Source organism: Plectropomus leopardus, chromosome 18, assembly GCF_026936395.1.
Source record: "Plectropomus leopardus strain MGB_pleo_1.0 chromosome 18, ASM2693639v1, whole genome shotgun sequence".
NCBI lineage: Eukaryota > Metazoa > Chordata > Actinopteri > Perciformes > Serranidae > Plectropomus > Plectropomus leopardus.
In genome coordinates, this window is record NC_142193.1 from 23,226,054 (window position 1) to 23,241,377 (window position 15,324).

The 15,324-nt window shown below is 39.9% G+C and overlaps 1 protein-coding gene across 19 annotated transcripts in view; it reads left to right on the forward strand.

Annotated features, from left to right (window-relative positions):
- Positions 1–15,324, forward strand: part of cacna1aa (calcium voltage-gated channel subunit alpha1 Aa) — a 101,222-nt gene that overhangs the window by 48,051 nt on the left and 37,847 nt on the right. For 15 of the 19 annotated variants that reach the window (XM_088069199.1, XM_088069189.1, XM_088069190.1 and 12 more), the window contains 13 exons: positions 717–882; positions 1,105–1,733; positions 2,891–3,240; positions 3,339–3,474; positions 3,720–3,849; positions 4,456–4,515; positions 4,677–4,783; positions 11,963–12,062; positions 12,464–12,624; positions 12,739–12,879; positions 12,969–13,170; positions 13,896–14,060; positions 14,490–14,600. In XM_088069199.1, the coding sequence (XP_087925325.1) occupies positions 717–882; positions 1,105–1,733; positions 2,891–3,240; positions 3,339–3,474; positions 3,720–3,849; positions 4,456–4,515; positions 4,677–4,783; positions 11,963–12,062; positions 12,464–12,624; positions 12,739–12,879; positions 12,969–13,170; positions 13,896–14,060; positions 14,490–14,600 (2,458 nt within the window). The remainder of the gene's footprint in view (positions 1–716; positions 883–1,104; positions 1,734–2,890; positions 3,241–3,338; positions 3,475–3,719; positions 3,850–4,455; positions 4,516–4,676; positions 4,784–11,962; positions 12,063–12,463; positions 12,625–12,738; positions 12,880–12,968; positions 13,171–13,895; positions 14,061–14,489; positions 14,601–15,324) is intronic. The other 4 variants (XM_088069193.1, XM_088069202.1, XM_088069203.1 and 1 more) reach the window with 1 other exon arrangement.

A 15,324-nucleotide genomic window follows, 5' to 3' on the forward strand; every position in this document is an offset into this window, starting at 1 on the left:
AAAAATGAATCCAAGTTGTGAATATTGTCATGTGAAGCCCATTGTTATCTGTCTGCTTACTTCAATATTCAAATGAGGACTGCACTCAAACTTACATTAAGAATATTTTCTCATTCTCCTGAATCATGTCGTAGGGTTTGCTTGTTTTCATCACTTTGCTGGCTTCAAAGTAAAAGTGTCCCCACCTTCCTCTGTTTAGTTTCCATGTCCATGTAGAGGCCTGTTCTAAATATAAGATGCTTGAGTTTAGTGATTGAAGTAAATATAAACCCAGGCTATTACTTGAAGTTTTACGTTATTCTAATAAGCTTGGTGGAGATTTTTTGGGTGCATAAAGTCTGTAATTACATTATGTAAACTTTAGTTTGGGCAGATTTATCATAGATTATTCTAACAAATGCTAACCTTGCCTCAGTGTTGTGTCCCCATATGGCTTACCAAAGTAGGGCTTGTGCTTTGGCAAGCTGTGTAGACACCCAGAACTTTGTTTTGTTGAGCTTCCTCGCTCTATAGGTGTAGCCAAATGACCCTTTAAATGTCTGTGGCCCCCAGTGTGTCTTTATGTCCTGGCTATTTTATGTACTTATATTTTTGGTGTTGTTTTTTTACATTATTCTCATGTCTTTGTGTGTATATCTTCACAGCAGCACATGTTTTAAACAGGTCTTTAATGCCATCAATTCCGTTTTCCCTCTCCACCCTGCTTCATTTTGCAGTAAGGAGCAGCAGAAGAACCACAAGGGGATCAACAAGTCAGTGTGGGAACAACGCACCAAGGAGCTGAGGAGGCAGACTCTGGTGTCCAGTCGCGAGGCCCTCTATAACGAGCTGGACCCTGACGAACGCTGGAAGGCAAGGACAGGGAGGGAGGAGCAAAACAATGTAAAGGACAAGGCAAACAAAGGCCCCTAGACTTGTGCTATCAGTGTACACAAGTAACGGCTATGATGATGATGATGATGATGACATGATTACACAGTTTATTAATTTTTAAAAGTAGATTAAAAAGGCTTTTGAATTCTAACTTTATATTGTAACTCATTTTTGTCCCTTCTGCACCTTCAATTTCTCCCTCTCTGTGATCCATCTATCCTCTCCTCACAGGTGAACTACTCACGTCACATCCGTCCAGATATGAAGACCCACCTGGATCGACCGTTGGTGGTCGACCCCCATGAGAACCGCAACAACAACACCAACAAGACCACTGCAAACAACTCAGACTTCTGCTTCAGCCAGCACCATCCAGCTGATGAGCTCCACAAGCAAACACGTCTCCACGAACACGGTGGCCAAGTAGGAGGGGGAGGCGGAGGAGGCTCAGGTCTGGTCAAGCCTCCCTTAGAGCGGGGTGAGTCCACAGAGAGCAGGCGGAGTCGTAAAAGCGAGCACCACCACCACACCTCTCAGGTGCGATTGGATGCTACGGTGATTCCCCCACCGGGCTCAGAAGAGAGGCCTTCCAGGCGCCATCACCACGTCCGGAGTGGCAGTCGAGGGGGAGGACAGTCAGAACACAGGAAGCCCAGGGCACATCGAAAAAGTGCAGAGGATGGTGAGGACGGCGGGGGAGGAGGTGGAAAAACAGGGAGACATAAGAGCAAAGGCGTTGACGGAGGTGGAGAAGGAGGAGAACAGGAGGGAGCTGGGGATGGCAGTGAGAGGAGGCCAAGAAGAAGTCGCCATGGCAACCAAGAGGGCGAGGGGAAGAGGATGTGTCCGCACAGAAGGAAGTATGTCCATTGCATGCAAGTTTATTCTCATTATGTCACCACTCTTCTCTGTCTGTGCTCTAGGGTTTTCACGATACTAGAATTTCCAGCTCAATACCTTTACCCAGAAGAATACTCAATACCATTTTCAATACCAGGGGGAAAAAAATGACAAAAAATTAAGAGGCTGAAAAAAAAGTTTTTTCATGAAAATAAGAACAATACAAACAAAAACATCAATGACAACAATATTTTTAAGTTGCCTCAGGTAGTGTAAAAAAAACCCAGCAAGCTCACTGTAAGATATCAATAACACAAATGTTTAAAGGTTGTCTGAGGTAGTGCAAAAAAAAAAAAACACTACAGCCCTGTTTATTTTCTGAGCTTCTGGATACTTGGCATCATATTTTCATTGCTGATCAAATAGAGCCGGTAGGTTAGGCTGCAAGTGTTTCAGTCCAGTTGCAGGTTGACTTTTTTCAGATTTAATCTGGGACATTAAGAGAAACGTAACAATTTACAGACACAAACAAGTGTGTTGACTTGTCAAATTAACAGTGTCTATTATAGTATTGTTATAGAATAGAATTAAATAGAATAAATACAAGATAGAATATCTTTATTGTCATTATACATACAATTTTGTACAATGAAATTGGATGCAACCCTGTAAAGTGCGAAGCATATACAATAAATAAATATAAAAAATACAAAGAAAAGGACAGATTTTAAAAGATCTAGAAAGAAAAACATTAACATTTATACCGTATCACATTCTGCAGGTAAACATTGCATGATTCATCTCCAAATTTTGGCACTAGTTTAACGATAGCATAACAGACGGCTAATTTGGCTGTCAGCTAATGGCTTATAATAAAAATGGGTAACATCAGTCAGGTTAATGTTTATGATAGATGTTTAATACTTTAATGATATTCAAACAGGAGCCTAACTAACCACTCTAAATTCCTCATAAAGATCTGGTGTCAGCTAGCAGCCAAGCTGACTGTGTTGTGCACGACAGCTAACATATCCAGCTGCTAGTGGGAGGGGAATGGGTATTTATACTGTCACAAATGACTGTTGTATCTAGTAGGCCTATTAATTTTTAGCACTGGTTAAAATCTGAGTATCAATTTTTTAACAAATCTACTGTGTTCCGGTCTCACCTTTTTTAGGGATTGCAGCGTCCCTAACCTCTCTACCACGCGGCCCATTCAGAAGACCCTCTCCAGGCAGGACAGTCAGTACAGTGAAGATATGGACAACCTCATGAATACCAAACTGGTCTCTGGTTCTACCCCACCCGGCGATGGTCACCCTAATCCAGTTTCCAACCACACTATGGCCCCTGTCTTTGGATCAGCCCTCCATCTTGCTAACAGTGGCACTCATGGGAGTTTGGTCACATTAGATAGCTATGGGAGCATTGCCCATCACCGTACCAACAGTGTCATCAGACTGCCCCACCCAGACTACACAGCTGTAGATATGCCAATTTTTCCATCCACCAATGCCATACTGCAGGGTAAGGGTGTGAACAATTGTGTGTTTTCTCTTCTTGTATGAACTTTTCTCTTCAATAACAAGCTTTTATTCTATCCTCGCCCCTTTTTCTCTCCCCAGTCAATAAGAATGCCAACACGGAGCCTCTGCCCGCGAAGGAGGATAAGGACGATGATGATGATGAGAAGGGAGGGGAAGGAGGACCCAGGCCCATGCCTCCCTTCAGTTCCATGTTCATCCTGTCAACCACCAATCCGTAAGTGGGATGATTACAAATAGATGCATCCACAGTCAACAAATCCTATGAATCCACGTAGGCTGACAAACAGGAATGCATTCTTGAGGTATTAACTCAGCATTTGTTTTGTTATAGATGGAAAATTGATCCACTGTTAAGTCACAGCTACCATGCACTCACAGTTAAAAAGCAAATGCATTATACTTACAAACTAGTTGTAATTGCACTCATACAAGAGAAAAAATGTATTTGTCTGCTCTTAGGTTTCGGCGGGCATGTCACTACGTCTGCACACTACGTTATTTTGAGATGTGTATCCTGCTGGTCATTGCCATGAGCAGTATTGCCCTTGCTGCTGAAGACCCTGTCTGGCCTGAATCCCCACGTAACAATGTAAGAAAGTCAACATACATTTACATGCCAATGCTTTTGTTGTATTTAGTATTGTGTGCATATTGTTTTTTGTTTTATTTAATGTGCTGTTTGCTTTTTTTCATTGTAGTAATACTCCAGCCCTTTACATGTGGGGAGCTCAACCAATGAATAAATAAACAAATCATACAAAATATCATATAAACGAATAGACAATAAATCAAGCACTTCAGTTCTATTATTCTGATTGTCAGTAGAACATTTAGAAGAATATTTATGTTTGTCAGGATTTTAAAATGTTTCAAACTTACCCAGAGGCAAACTCTAGTACAGCATGTTCATGCAGGTATAATAAACAGATAATTTTTGATTTAGAAGTATTGCTTTTGATATATGTACTTAGCATGATATGGATTGGATGTTTGCCATAACCCCTTTTAAATTCTTAATTTGTTGAATGAGCATCTAAAAATGTACCAATAAAACAATAATATCAGATAATAACATTTATGTTTAACGTTGTATTATAAGTTAATCACAATACTAAGATAAAATATTTAACTTATTTAAAATTATTGGTCAATACCTGAATTTGAAAATCACCATTCCCTCTTTCTTTGTGTGCAGGTCCTACGCTATTTCGACTATGTCTTCACAGGAGTATTCACATTTGAGATGCTGATAAAGGTAAAGCTATGTCTGGAATCAAGAATCAAGGCTTCCTCTTGAAGTATTTAGAAGCCCAGCCCAAATGAAGATTAGATGCTTTCCATTGCACACTGGAGCCAAACTGCTCATTGCTCATCAATACCCACATCTCATAATCAGCTTCTCTTTTCTTCCTGCAGATGGTGGATCTGGGGCTGGTCTTGCACCAGGGCTCTTATTTCCGGGACTTGTGGAACATCCTTGACTTTATAGTGGTTAGTGGTGCTCTGGTGGCCTTCGCCTTCACGTAAGTCTCCCTCCTGCCTCCTGTTGTCCACCTCTCTTCCCTCCTTGCTCCTCCCTCTCTCCTGCCTATCTACTGCCTCACTGGCACCTTGGAGTACAGCCTCCCCTGTTCTGCTTTAATCACCCATGGCTCAATTCAGGCTCTCTCTGCCTCTTCTTTCTCTTACTCTCTCTCTCCCACTTCTCTTATTTCATACCTTTCTATTACATACATTTCTATATTCTCTTGTCTCCTGTCCCTTCCTCTATCACACCTATTCCTACTCATGCTTACAAATGGCCAATCCTCGACAGTTGGCTATTTCTCCTGCATTTTCTCTCTCAATCAGCTTCGCTCCTGCAGTCCTGCCATTTCTAAGCCCCTTCACCAACACCCTATGCCCCAACAATTAAAAAAAAAAGTATCCCAGCATCCCCTTCCTCCCCACCTCTTCTTCCCCCTGTGAGAGGTGAGGACCACCCTTTGCACCTGTAACCCTTTAGTGCCCAGGGCGTTCTAGAGTTAAAGGCCCCATGCAAAGCCTGGCCAGGTCATGCTGAGCTGGCTCTCAAAAATCTCCACGCCTTTCTCCACGGCAAAGCAGGTACTTTAAACCCTACTCAATCTGCATGACTGTGTGGATAAAATACAGTTAAATTTGCATAACTGGGTTAAGTTAGGGCTTAGTTTATGAGCACTATGCTGGGCACAAAGCATGAATTGTGAGTTTAAGGATTTGCTGTCATGCTTCTGCATGGGTGGGGAGAATATAAAGTGAAGCAGACCTTAAGGACTGCAGTCAGTGTGTGTGCCATGTAATGTGACATTGCTGTAGTCTGAAGACACACTGTACAATTAGTTTACCATGGTGATGCTGTAACCTCCAACAAAAGTTCTCAAAGGTCATCTGCAGAAATATAAGGTTGTGCATGAATTTATGACTTTAAAATTCCAATCTATTTTCAGGAAAAAACTATGTCTGTGCACACATGCCACACAAACGTTTAGTTTTTGTGTGTCATGTGTGCACAGACATGGCACACATGGCACACGAAACACACAAATGTTTAGTTTTTGTGTTGTTGTGTGTGTACAACTGAAAGGTGGGGGTTGTAGATGTAGTTGACATAAGAAGCATCCTCACATGGAGACCAAGATACTTGCTTTTTCTGTCAGAAAACAAAAAAATACTAGCTAGGTTGATCTTGCCACATGTTTACTGTGCAAGTAAGTGACCATTTGTAATTTCACTCAAAGCAAATTTTGCATGGTATGAGCTTAGTACCATGTTAGCTTGCTGTAAATGTCAACATTTAGTGAGACCTGTGTGATCGCTACTTCACCATTGATATGGAACAAAACCTTCTCTTGTTAAGGAACTGCAGTTTGTGGGCTAAGATTTTTTCATTTTCCAGCAAAATCAAATAGCAACATGTACTGAGTTACCTGTTTATGCTATTAGTCCATCTCTGCCATCCAATGTATTCCAATACTGTGGCACTTGAATAAATGTCATATTTCAGTGGAAGTGAATTGAAAATGAAAACTGAGACTAGCATTCATAGACTCAGTCAATGAGGATGGTCTGTATCCAAACAAACACAAGGTCTCCATACCCATGTATATCAAAATGGAAATGCCTAAGTGACATAAATAATTGAAGCATGCTGCATAATGCATTTGATAAACTATACTTCCTTAATTCTTGATGTCTTTTAGACATACACTGATGGGATGTTTACCAAGTGTAAACCAAAGAAACCCCTCCACTTTGCATTTTCGCAGTACAATACTCTCTAACATGTCCCTTCAGTGCTCCTGTTTATTCATTGGTTTGGAGATTAATCCTGATCAACTTTCAAATTATCTTAAAACTTGGGAGCTAAACTGCAGTAAAGGCTTCAGCTGTTGATAATATACTGAAAAGACTTCAGAATACCTAGCTGTTCATACTTATAATTATCTCCACATTCGTCTTTGCTCCTTGTCCATCCCTTCAACTCTTCCAATGTTCATAGCAACACCTGACATCTTTCTTAATTTTCCTCCTTCATACTGGCCAAAAAATAAATAAATAAATATCTTTTAGAACAATGCACAATAGAGTTCATTTTACATATAATATGGCAAAGAAAAGATCCCAAAACATGACATGCATCTTTTAATCTTACTCATAAGGTACTCATTACAGAGGTACTATGATTCTTAAAACTCACTGTTAAGATCTCCCGAATAGAGATTTATGTAAACAATGGCTACATGCTTCTACACTGCAGTTTGTGACCGGCAGAATCCATTAACTTTAAAAAGAAAAATCCATCTTTATATAATATCACTATAATTATTTTATGAATGAATATATGCCCTGTAAGTCTTACTGTTTCAGAGTTGTATTTCTTATTTATTTCATGTCCTATGGCTGCATTGCATAATGGTAAATCAAGATTATTGTCAATAGATGAACAAGTATCTGTGCCACCTCTCTGGTGGAGGTGTGATGTTTTTGTAGAATCTATGAAAAATGTGAGCTTTTTTGTTGAATCCTGTTTCGACTCGGCCTTACATTGCATTGGTCTCACCACTAACTTATGGCAACACGAAGTGCACACTTTAAATGAAGATTTTTTCATGCCTTAAGATGAAGCTAAATGTCAGCATTACATAAGTACATTGTAGCAGCATGCACTTGAGGATGACACAAATGTTACAAATCTTTTTCTTTTCTCTTTTTTTAACCACAACTGAAATTTAACTAGCTACTACTCCTTTGCTCGGTAGCACAATGGTAGTGACTGCAGCATGAATATGAGAAATTGCTTGTACTATAAATAGATATGAAGTTGGCAGGTGCTCCAGGGTTCTAGTGATGGTGCCCCATCTATAAGACTGGCTTTTACAGTCTTTCTCTCTGAATCATTTTTGTGTGTTCACTAACTCTCTCCCCCCCTAATTTCTAGTTGTGTATTTCTGTCTGTTTCTGTTTGTGTTTATATATCTGTGTGCCTCTGTGTCCTCTTTTTCTGTCACCTATTTATATGTGGGTCTTTATTTCCTCTCTCTTTGACTAAGTCTGTACCTCCCAGAGAAATCTTAACTATGGACTAATAGATGTATGCAAAGACACAGTGAAATCCAGAACCGTCCAGTGTTTCAACAGAAAATTTCAAAATAATCAAAGAGAATACAAAAACAGTACATCATAGCAACATATTTAAAGTGTCTTTTACATTGTTAAAAAGAGAATAAATATAAGTAAGTGTCAGTAAGTCAGAAAAAAATGTTGGCATTGTACGTTTCTGCAAACCACAAAGGTTACATTTGAATGCTTTTGGAGTTTTTTTACATGTCATATCAAGGTTTACAAACTGACCTAGTACATAAGCTGACTTTGGCACCAGGAGGTGGAGCGGAAAGTGTATCATGTGACACCTGGTGTTTTTTAGCAACCAGTTTTTCCACCACAGAGAGTGCCACAAAATAAGCTCTGTTTTTTTACAAAGACTTCCCTGTGTTTCCTGCTGAGAAAGTGCCAAAAAAGCAATTGTTTTCTGCTGAGACATTACTGTGTTACCAGCTTGGATTGTACCACGAAAATTGGTTGTTTAGTTAAAAATAGGAATTGAAAACCTCTCCAGTCGTGACTGTGCCACCTACACCAGATCTTTTCCTAACCATAACTATAATTGTTTGTTTTCTGCATAAACGTTACCACAAATTAATCACTGCATTATTGAATTGTAAAGAAATAATAAGTTTGATATCTACTACATAGATAAATACAAATTTAATGTATCCATGGTTTGCAGGAATGTACATTGCCAACATTTATTCTGGCAGTTGGCTGAGAAAACTGCAATTATACAGAAAAGGCTGGTAAATACTGTATGTTAACATAACAACCAACTCACAAAACAATCAATCAAGCCAGTTGAAGCAATCAAGTCTGATTTAACTACGATTGGGGTTAACGACACTAATGGCTGATGGGGAGATCCGAACCAGTCAGAACAGACTCATACACATCCAGATAGTGCCTTAATTCAATTGGTGGAAAATCAAACAGCACTCCAGAAAGGCTCAGCAGTCTCAGTGGAGATGTTTATCGCTCCTTTAATCCAATTAGTCTGGTCTGAGGGCTGCTGGTGTCTTGGACCACTTGTGCTGCCGTCCTGCACATTTCTGCAGCCAGACTGAGCTTTATGTCCGGACAGGCTCCCGACACTCACAGACACACTTCATAACTGAGCGAGTTTGGTTAACTTAAATGGATACCTCGACATTTTGAGATATTTTTTCACCAGGAAATGCTTGTTTTAGTAGGCAGTATGTACTTAAAATGAGCTTATACGTGGGCACGTTGATGCATTTTTCGGAGTTCTCATTATTATAAATTAAAGCTTCGACTTAACAGTGTAACTCTTTAGGTTACCGCTCAAAGTTCATTTAAAAGGAGTGCTAGTTTACAGATTTTAAAAGTTGGTTGTTGATCCAAGTGAAATAAGCAAGATTTGTACATTTTAGTGGAATAATCAAAAAATGCAATTAAATTATTTATACAGTTAGAATAGTTTTTCCAGTGGTATTTTCCAGATAAATACTATTAGTAATAGTTGTTCCCAAAAGCAGCACACAGTCTGTAAATTCATCACTCATGACAGAGATGAAGGCAGTATTTTAGTGCTGTTTTCTAGTTTGTCTATAACTTGAGTGTTAGTGTTAGATGTGATAATGTATAAGATGTGTATGTGTGTTTGTTAGAGGTAGTCTATAGCTGGGAGGGTTGAGCTGATAAAAAGCAGGCTTTGTGTTCTCTTTTTCTCTCTTTCTCTGTCTCTCATATGGATGTTTTCCCTCGAAATCCCTCCTTTTCTCTGTGTCCCACTCTGTTTCTTCCTCCCACCCTTTGTCTTTTTGTCTCTCTTTGTCTCACTGTCTCTCACCCTTTCTCATCTCTCCGTTCGGACCAACAGCAGCGGCGGCGGGTAAAGTTCTCTGTCTTTTTCCTCTTCATTTTCTCCTTCTGCACTCTCAGCGCCTGTTCTTCTGATCACACATCTCTTTTCCTTTTCATCCATCACAGTTGACTTCTGTACTTGTCTGTTCTTCCCTTGTTTTTCATTGTTCACCATGGAACAGCTCTGACTCAAACACAACTAAACCTCAAGTTAACCTGCATCAGGTCCTCAGCTGAATCACACTGATGCCGTTTGAAAAATATCATTCATTCATCACAGTAAAAACACAAGGAAACTTCTGGGAAATTTTTAACCAAAGGCAGGTGAAAATGTGACCAAACAAATGCACGCAGACACAACTACGGACACCAAAAAAATCCCAGACCCTAGGAGTGGTTCACATACAGACACACATACATAAGCATTTACAGCACACCCATTTACACGTGTGCACACTTGCACACACAAAGTCTACATGCCCACAGCCACCAGCAGTCTACCATCTGGTATAACAGCTGTAAGACACAAACAACTGTACACACAGCTGCCTTCTCGCCTAAAGACCACTGTCAGTGACTTTTGACCTTAAAGGAATACTTAACCCCACAAAATGATCATTTATATATTAATTACTCACTGTATGTTACATTAAATTATTAAGGAAAACTGTGTTTTTCATGCATGCCCTTATGGTGAACTAAGAATCCAAACATGAAACAATTTCTTGATGAAAAAGGGGACTGTGTTGACCAAAAGCAAAATGCGTTTGGGACTGGGATTATACTGAATGAATTATGTGAGAGTTTGTTAGTAGTTAGAAGTAGATAGTTTTGATAGTGTTTATGCCATTTAATCAAGAATTTTGTCAATTTTTAGATTCTTGGAGATATTTTTTGGAGTAGAAAGCTGAGGCATGTGAGGGTTTTTTTCCCTACAAAATCAAGGTAACACGGAATGAGTAATTGATTTACAAATGATCATTTTGTGGGTCAAGTTTTCCTTTTTTCTCTTAACCTACGATCTCTAGACCAGATGTTTAGTTAGAAAAACTGTGTCAAGGAGTTAAAAATACCATAAAGTTTTCCATGATTTTAGTTAATAATTATCTAAGTAAACATGTTAAAATTTCAGAACAGCCATTTTTTAGCATAAGTTCATTCTTGGTTTGGTATTAAAGAATGTAGTCAGTTAACTAGCCTGTTAACTAGCCACTTTGTGAAAAGTGTTTAGTGTAACCAACACAAAAGGTTTTTTTTTTCCCCACACGTACCTAGAAGTGTTTAAAAGGTTTGGCTCAGCATTTCAATCAAGAAATGCTCGCTAAAATATCTTTGTCTTTGCCAAAATGGCCCACAAGACAAGATTCCATGCTGTTTGAACAATGCTGTGAAACCTGCTTATCCTAGTTGTAGTGTAGAGTTGATTGAAATGAAGTGGTTAAGTCACCAAAAGAGAGAGTTTGGCTGTTCATTCAAAGTTTTACCACTTTTACATACATTGCGACACTACCAAATTGTGACTTATGTTTAAAATTTAAAGAGACAACACAATGTGGAGCATTTTTAAGCTTTTGTTATGTTAACAGGAGAGCATTTTTCTGCAAGTTACCACTATAATAAGGCTTCCGTTAGTCAGCTGCTAACATGGCTCTCAAACTCTCTCTGTAAATGTCTCTGTGTAGAATAGACTTCTCCATCACTCAACCTGCTGCTGAAAAAAAGAAATATTGCAGCATGGAAAGCAAGGTTTCAATGCAGCATGAATTTATTTCACCATTAGCCGGGCATGTGCAAGGCGAGGCTTTCGCCATCTTTGTAAAGCATTGAAATACGTTGCAAAGCATTAAACAAGTGTAGCTACAAGTTAGCATTTAGACAGGAATGACACGAGTTGTTCCCATAGCATGTACTGTAGTTGTAAAATACCACCTAACTCTAGCATGTAGCTAAAATGCTAACCTCACACTTAGAAATAAGCGTAATATGATAGCAATGCTGCATGTGTTGCTATGTATATAACCCAGACGCAGTTACTCATTTTGAGTTAACTCGGACACAAACACCATCAAGGAATGGCTGCCCGCTGCCATTTTGGAATCGAGAGGACTAATCCTGTCATATCCACCTGAACCTGCTGACTCTTTTTATTTGTGTGTGCGTGTGTGCGTTTGTGTACACCTGTGTGTATCTGTTTCTGTGTGTGTGTGTGTGTGTGTGTGTGTGTGTGTGTGTGTGTGTGTGTACAGGGGGAGCAGTAAGGGAAAAGACATCAGCACTATCAAGTCTCTGAGGGTACTGAGAGTGTTGCGTCCTCTGAAGACTATTAAACGTCTTCCCAAACTCAAGGTATGTTTACATAGAAAGGACATCTAATCGAAATGATGGTTAAGCATCAGTTGTCATTTATTGTTGTCTATTAGTAATGCACGGGTCGACCCATGTGCAAGTCTGGCTCATTGGGTACGCGTGGTGCAAAACATTGGCATTTTCAGGCGGGTGGGAAATTGAACAGCATTCTGAGAAAGTTATTAATAGTTTACAAAAACATTGTGCAATAGTCCACCCTCCACCCATCTTTACAGTTTTGCCCCTTAACCTTTTAAAAGCATCTGATGCCACATATCATAACTAAAACACACAAATGATTTCAATCAGATGTATATCCAATGTAGTACAGTGTATACATTCCAAGTGTACATGTACAATGACCGACATGTGTCTTTCTGTTTTTCTTTCTTTATCCTTAGGCTGTATTTGACTGTGTGGTAAACTCTCTGAAGAATGTGCTCAACATCCTGATCGTCTACTTACTCTTCATGTTCATCTTTGCTGTGGTGGCCGTGCAGCTCTTCAAGGGACGCTTCTTTTACTGCACTGATGAATCCAAAGAGTTTGAGCGTGACTGCAGGTCAGGACATACCCAAATGTATTTACCCTGAGAGGTGAAAATATCCCGGTGACCATCTTTAAAAAAAAAACCTCTCCCCTTTATTGGGCTGATGATGTGATATGTGTATTTCAGGGGCGAGTATCTTGTGTATGAACGCGATAACGAAGTCAAGGCGCAGAAGCGGGAGTGGAAGAAGTACGATTTCCACTACGACAACGTGGCTTGGGCCCTCCTCACCCTCTTCACCGTCTCAACCGGAGAGGGGTGGCCGCAGTGAGTACACATGAACATGCGCAGTCACATGCAGCGGATGTGCTTTCTGACAGCATATAATCGTCCACCACTCCCTTCTTCCTCTGCAGGGTGCTGAAGCATTCAGTGGATGCGACCTATGAGAACCAGGGCCCGAGCCCGGGGTACCGGATGGAGATGTCCATCTTTTACGTGGTGTACTTCGTGGTCTTCCCCTTCTTCTTCGTCAACATCTTCGTGGCTCTCATCATCATCACCTTCCAGGAGCAAGGAGACAAGATGATGGAGGATTACAGTTTGGAAAAGAACGAGGTGAGGAAGGATAAAGGGAGCCAGGGAAAATAGAGATAAGAGAGTACTTGGAGGGTGACAGGAAGGCAGGAAGAGGGAGGACTGTAACTGCAGCGTAGAGAACATGGACTATATTAAAAAAAAAGGGGGAACCACCCAATTCAGATGTTATCACCTCATAGAGATTTCTTAAAGGGGGCCTGCCACACTTACTATCAGGTTCAACTGCTATTATCATCCCATTAAATGGCCATTTGTGTATCCAAATTGTTAACAGTCGCAGTTTAGTTTTCATTTTCGTAAGGTTTAGGCGCAAAAATTATGTGATTAGGTTAAGGTTAAGATATCATATATGTCAGTCAAAATGAGTTAACATAGAGTTTTGGTTTCACACAGGAAATGAACCCCACTTTCCTGGGTGAACGACCTGTGTTTGTTTGACCCATCCATTCCCCCCCTTCCACCCACCACAGACTTTCAGGCTCTTTATACTATGTCACTTGACTTTTTCCTTTGTTACCATCAGAATTATTGTGGCAATGTGAGCTCGCCACCTAATAATAAACATTTAAATATGTATGTTTTAATAACAATTTTATGTTAGTTACTTGGCTTTGTACACACAAAAACAATCAAAAATCTTTTGGTCATGAAAAAAAAACAAAATAACAGCCAAGTTGCAGTGTGAACACAGAAGAACATTACAGCAAAATGAGGACAAAACTTTTTTTTGTCTTCTTTTGCAGAGAGCCTGTATAGACTTTGCCATCAACGCCAGGCCCTTGACCCGCCACATGCCTCAGAACAAGCTGAGCTTTCAATACCGAATGTGGGAGTTTGTGGTGTCGCCGCCATTTGAGTATACTATCATGGCAATGATTGCGCTCAACACAGTCGTGCTGATGATGAAGGTAAACGTCTACAAACATACAAACAGTAATGCAGACATAAACATAAACACACAAGCAAAATGACATGAAATACGATTGAGTTTGTGAAGTTAATGGCAATTTTTCTCTCTGTACCTTTATCTTGCACTGTTTTCACCTTAGTTACAAAACAAAAACACTCACTTTGTTGGTTCTACTGAGATGTTAATGTGTACACTATTTCCTGTGATAAAAACATTTTAATGACTTCACTGGATGAGCTGAACTGTGTATCTCTTTATATGTCTTTATACTCGCCTTCCTTTTTGTCCCTGGCCGTGTGTGTTTGTGTGTTTGTGTCTGTATGCACACACTCATCCGTGTGTATGGCAATCCATCCTCTTGTTTTCGTACACTGCTTTGTCTGAATGTGTGTGCTGCCTGTGTGTACATGTGTATGTTTGTTTATAGTATGACGGAGCTTCTGATACCTATGAAGCTGTGTTAGCCAACCTGAACATAGTGTTTACCTCCCTCTTCTCCATGGAGTGTGTACTGAAGATCATCGCCTTTGGAGCACTGGTGAGTGTGTGTGTGTGTGTGTGTGTGTGTGTGTGTGTGTGTGTGTGTGTGTGTGTGGGAGTGTGTGTGTGTGTGTGTGTGTGTGTGTGTGTGTGTGTGTGTGTGGTGAGGATGTAGTGCTCTACTGTGTCTCTGGAAAGTGCTGAAATTCTGTTGTTATATTATTATTATTATTATTATTACATGGTGTCACTCTCTCCACATTATTATTAATGGCTACCAGGCCAGTGTACAACATTGAGGTGATATGTACGGCCTCTGACAGACAAAATGCAGAACCACTGGCTGAGATTCATCCAGCAAATATTTTTACCCTGTTATTTAGGCCAGTGACCAATGACAGCAAGTCATGCATGTCTGTTAATTGTATTTTGCACAGTTGCAGATATGTATTAGGCTAAACTAATATTATTAATATTATAATATTTGTGGAATTAGATTCCAACATTGATTATTATTTCTGTAATCCACTGCTTTTTCTTTAAATATTGAAATAAACAGCTTCACCCTACGCAATCTTTGGTGCTTCAAACTGAACAATCTTGGGTGAGAATAGTAACACTAAATACGCCTGCATTCCCAATAACCAAAACAATGCGCGGAAAGAGACTAAGACATAGTGAACAATGGATTCAGCAAATGAGATGCCATTCTGTTTCATGTTGTCGAGGTCTTCATCGCAGCCGCTTCCATTATTTAGTCACACTGGGACACATTTTCTGTT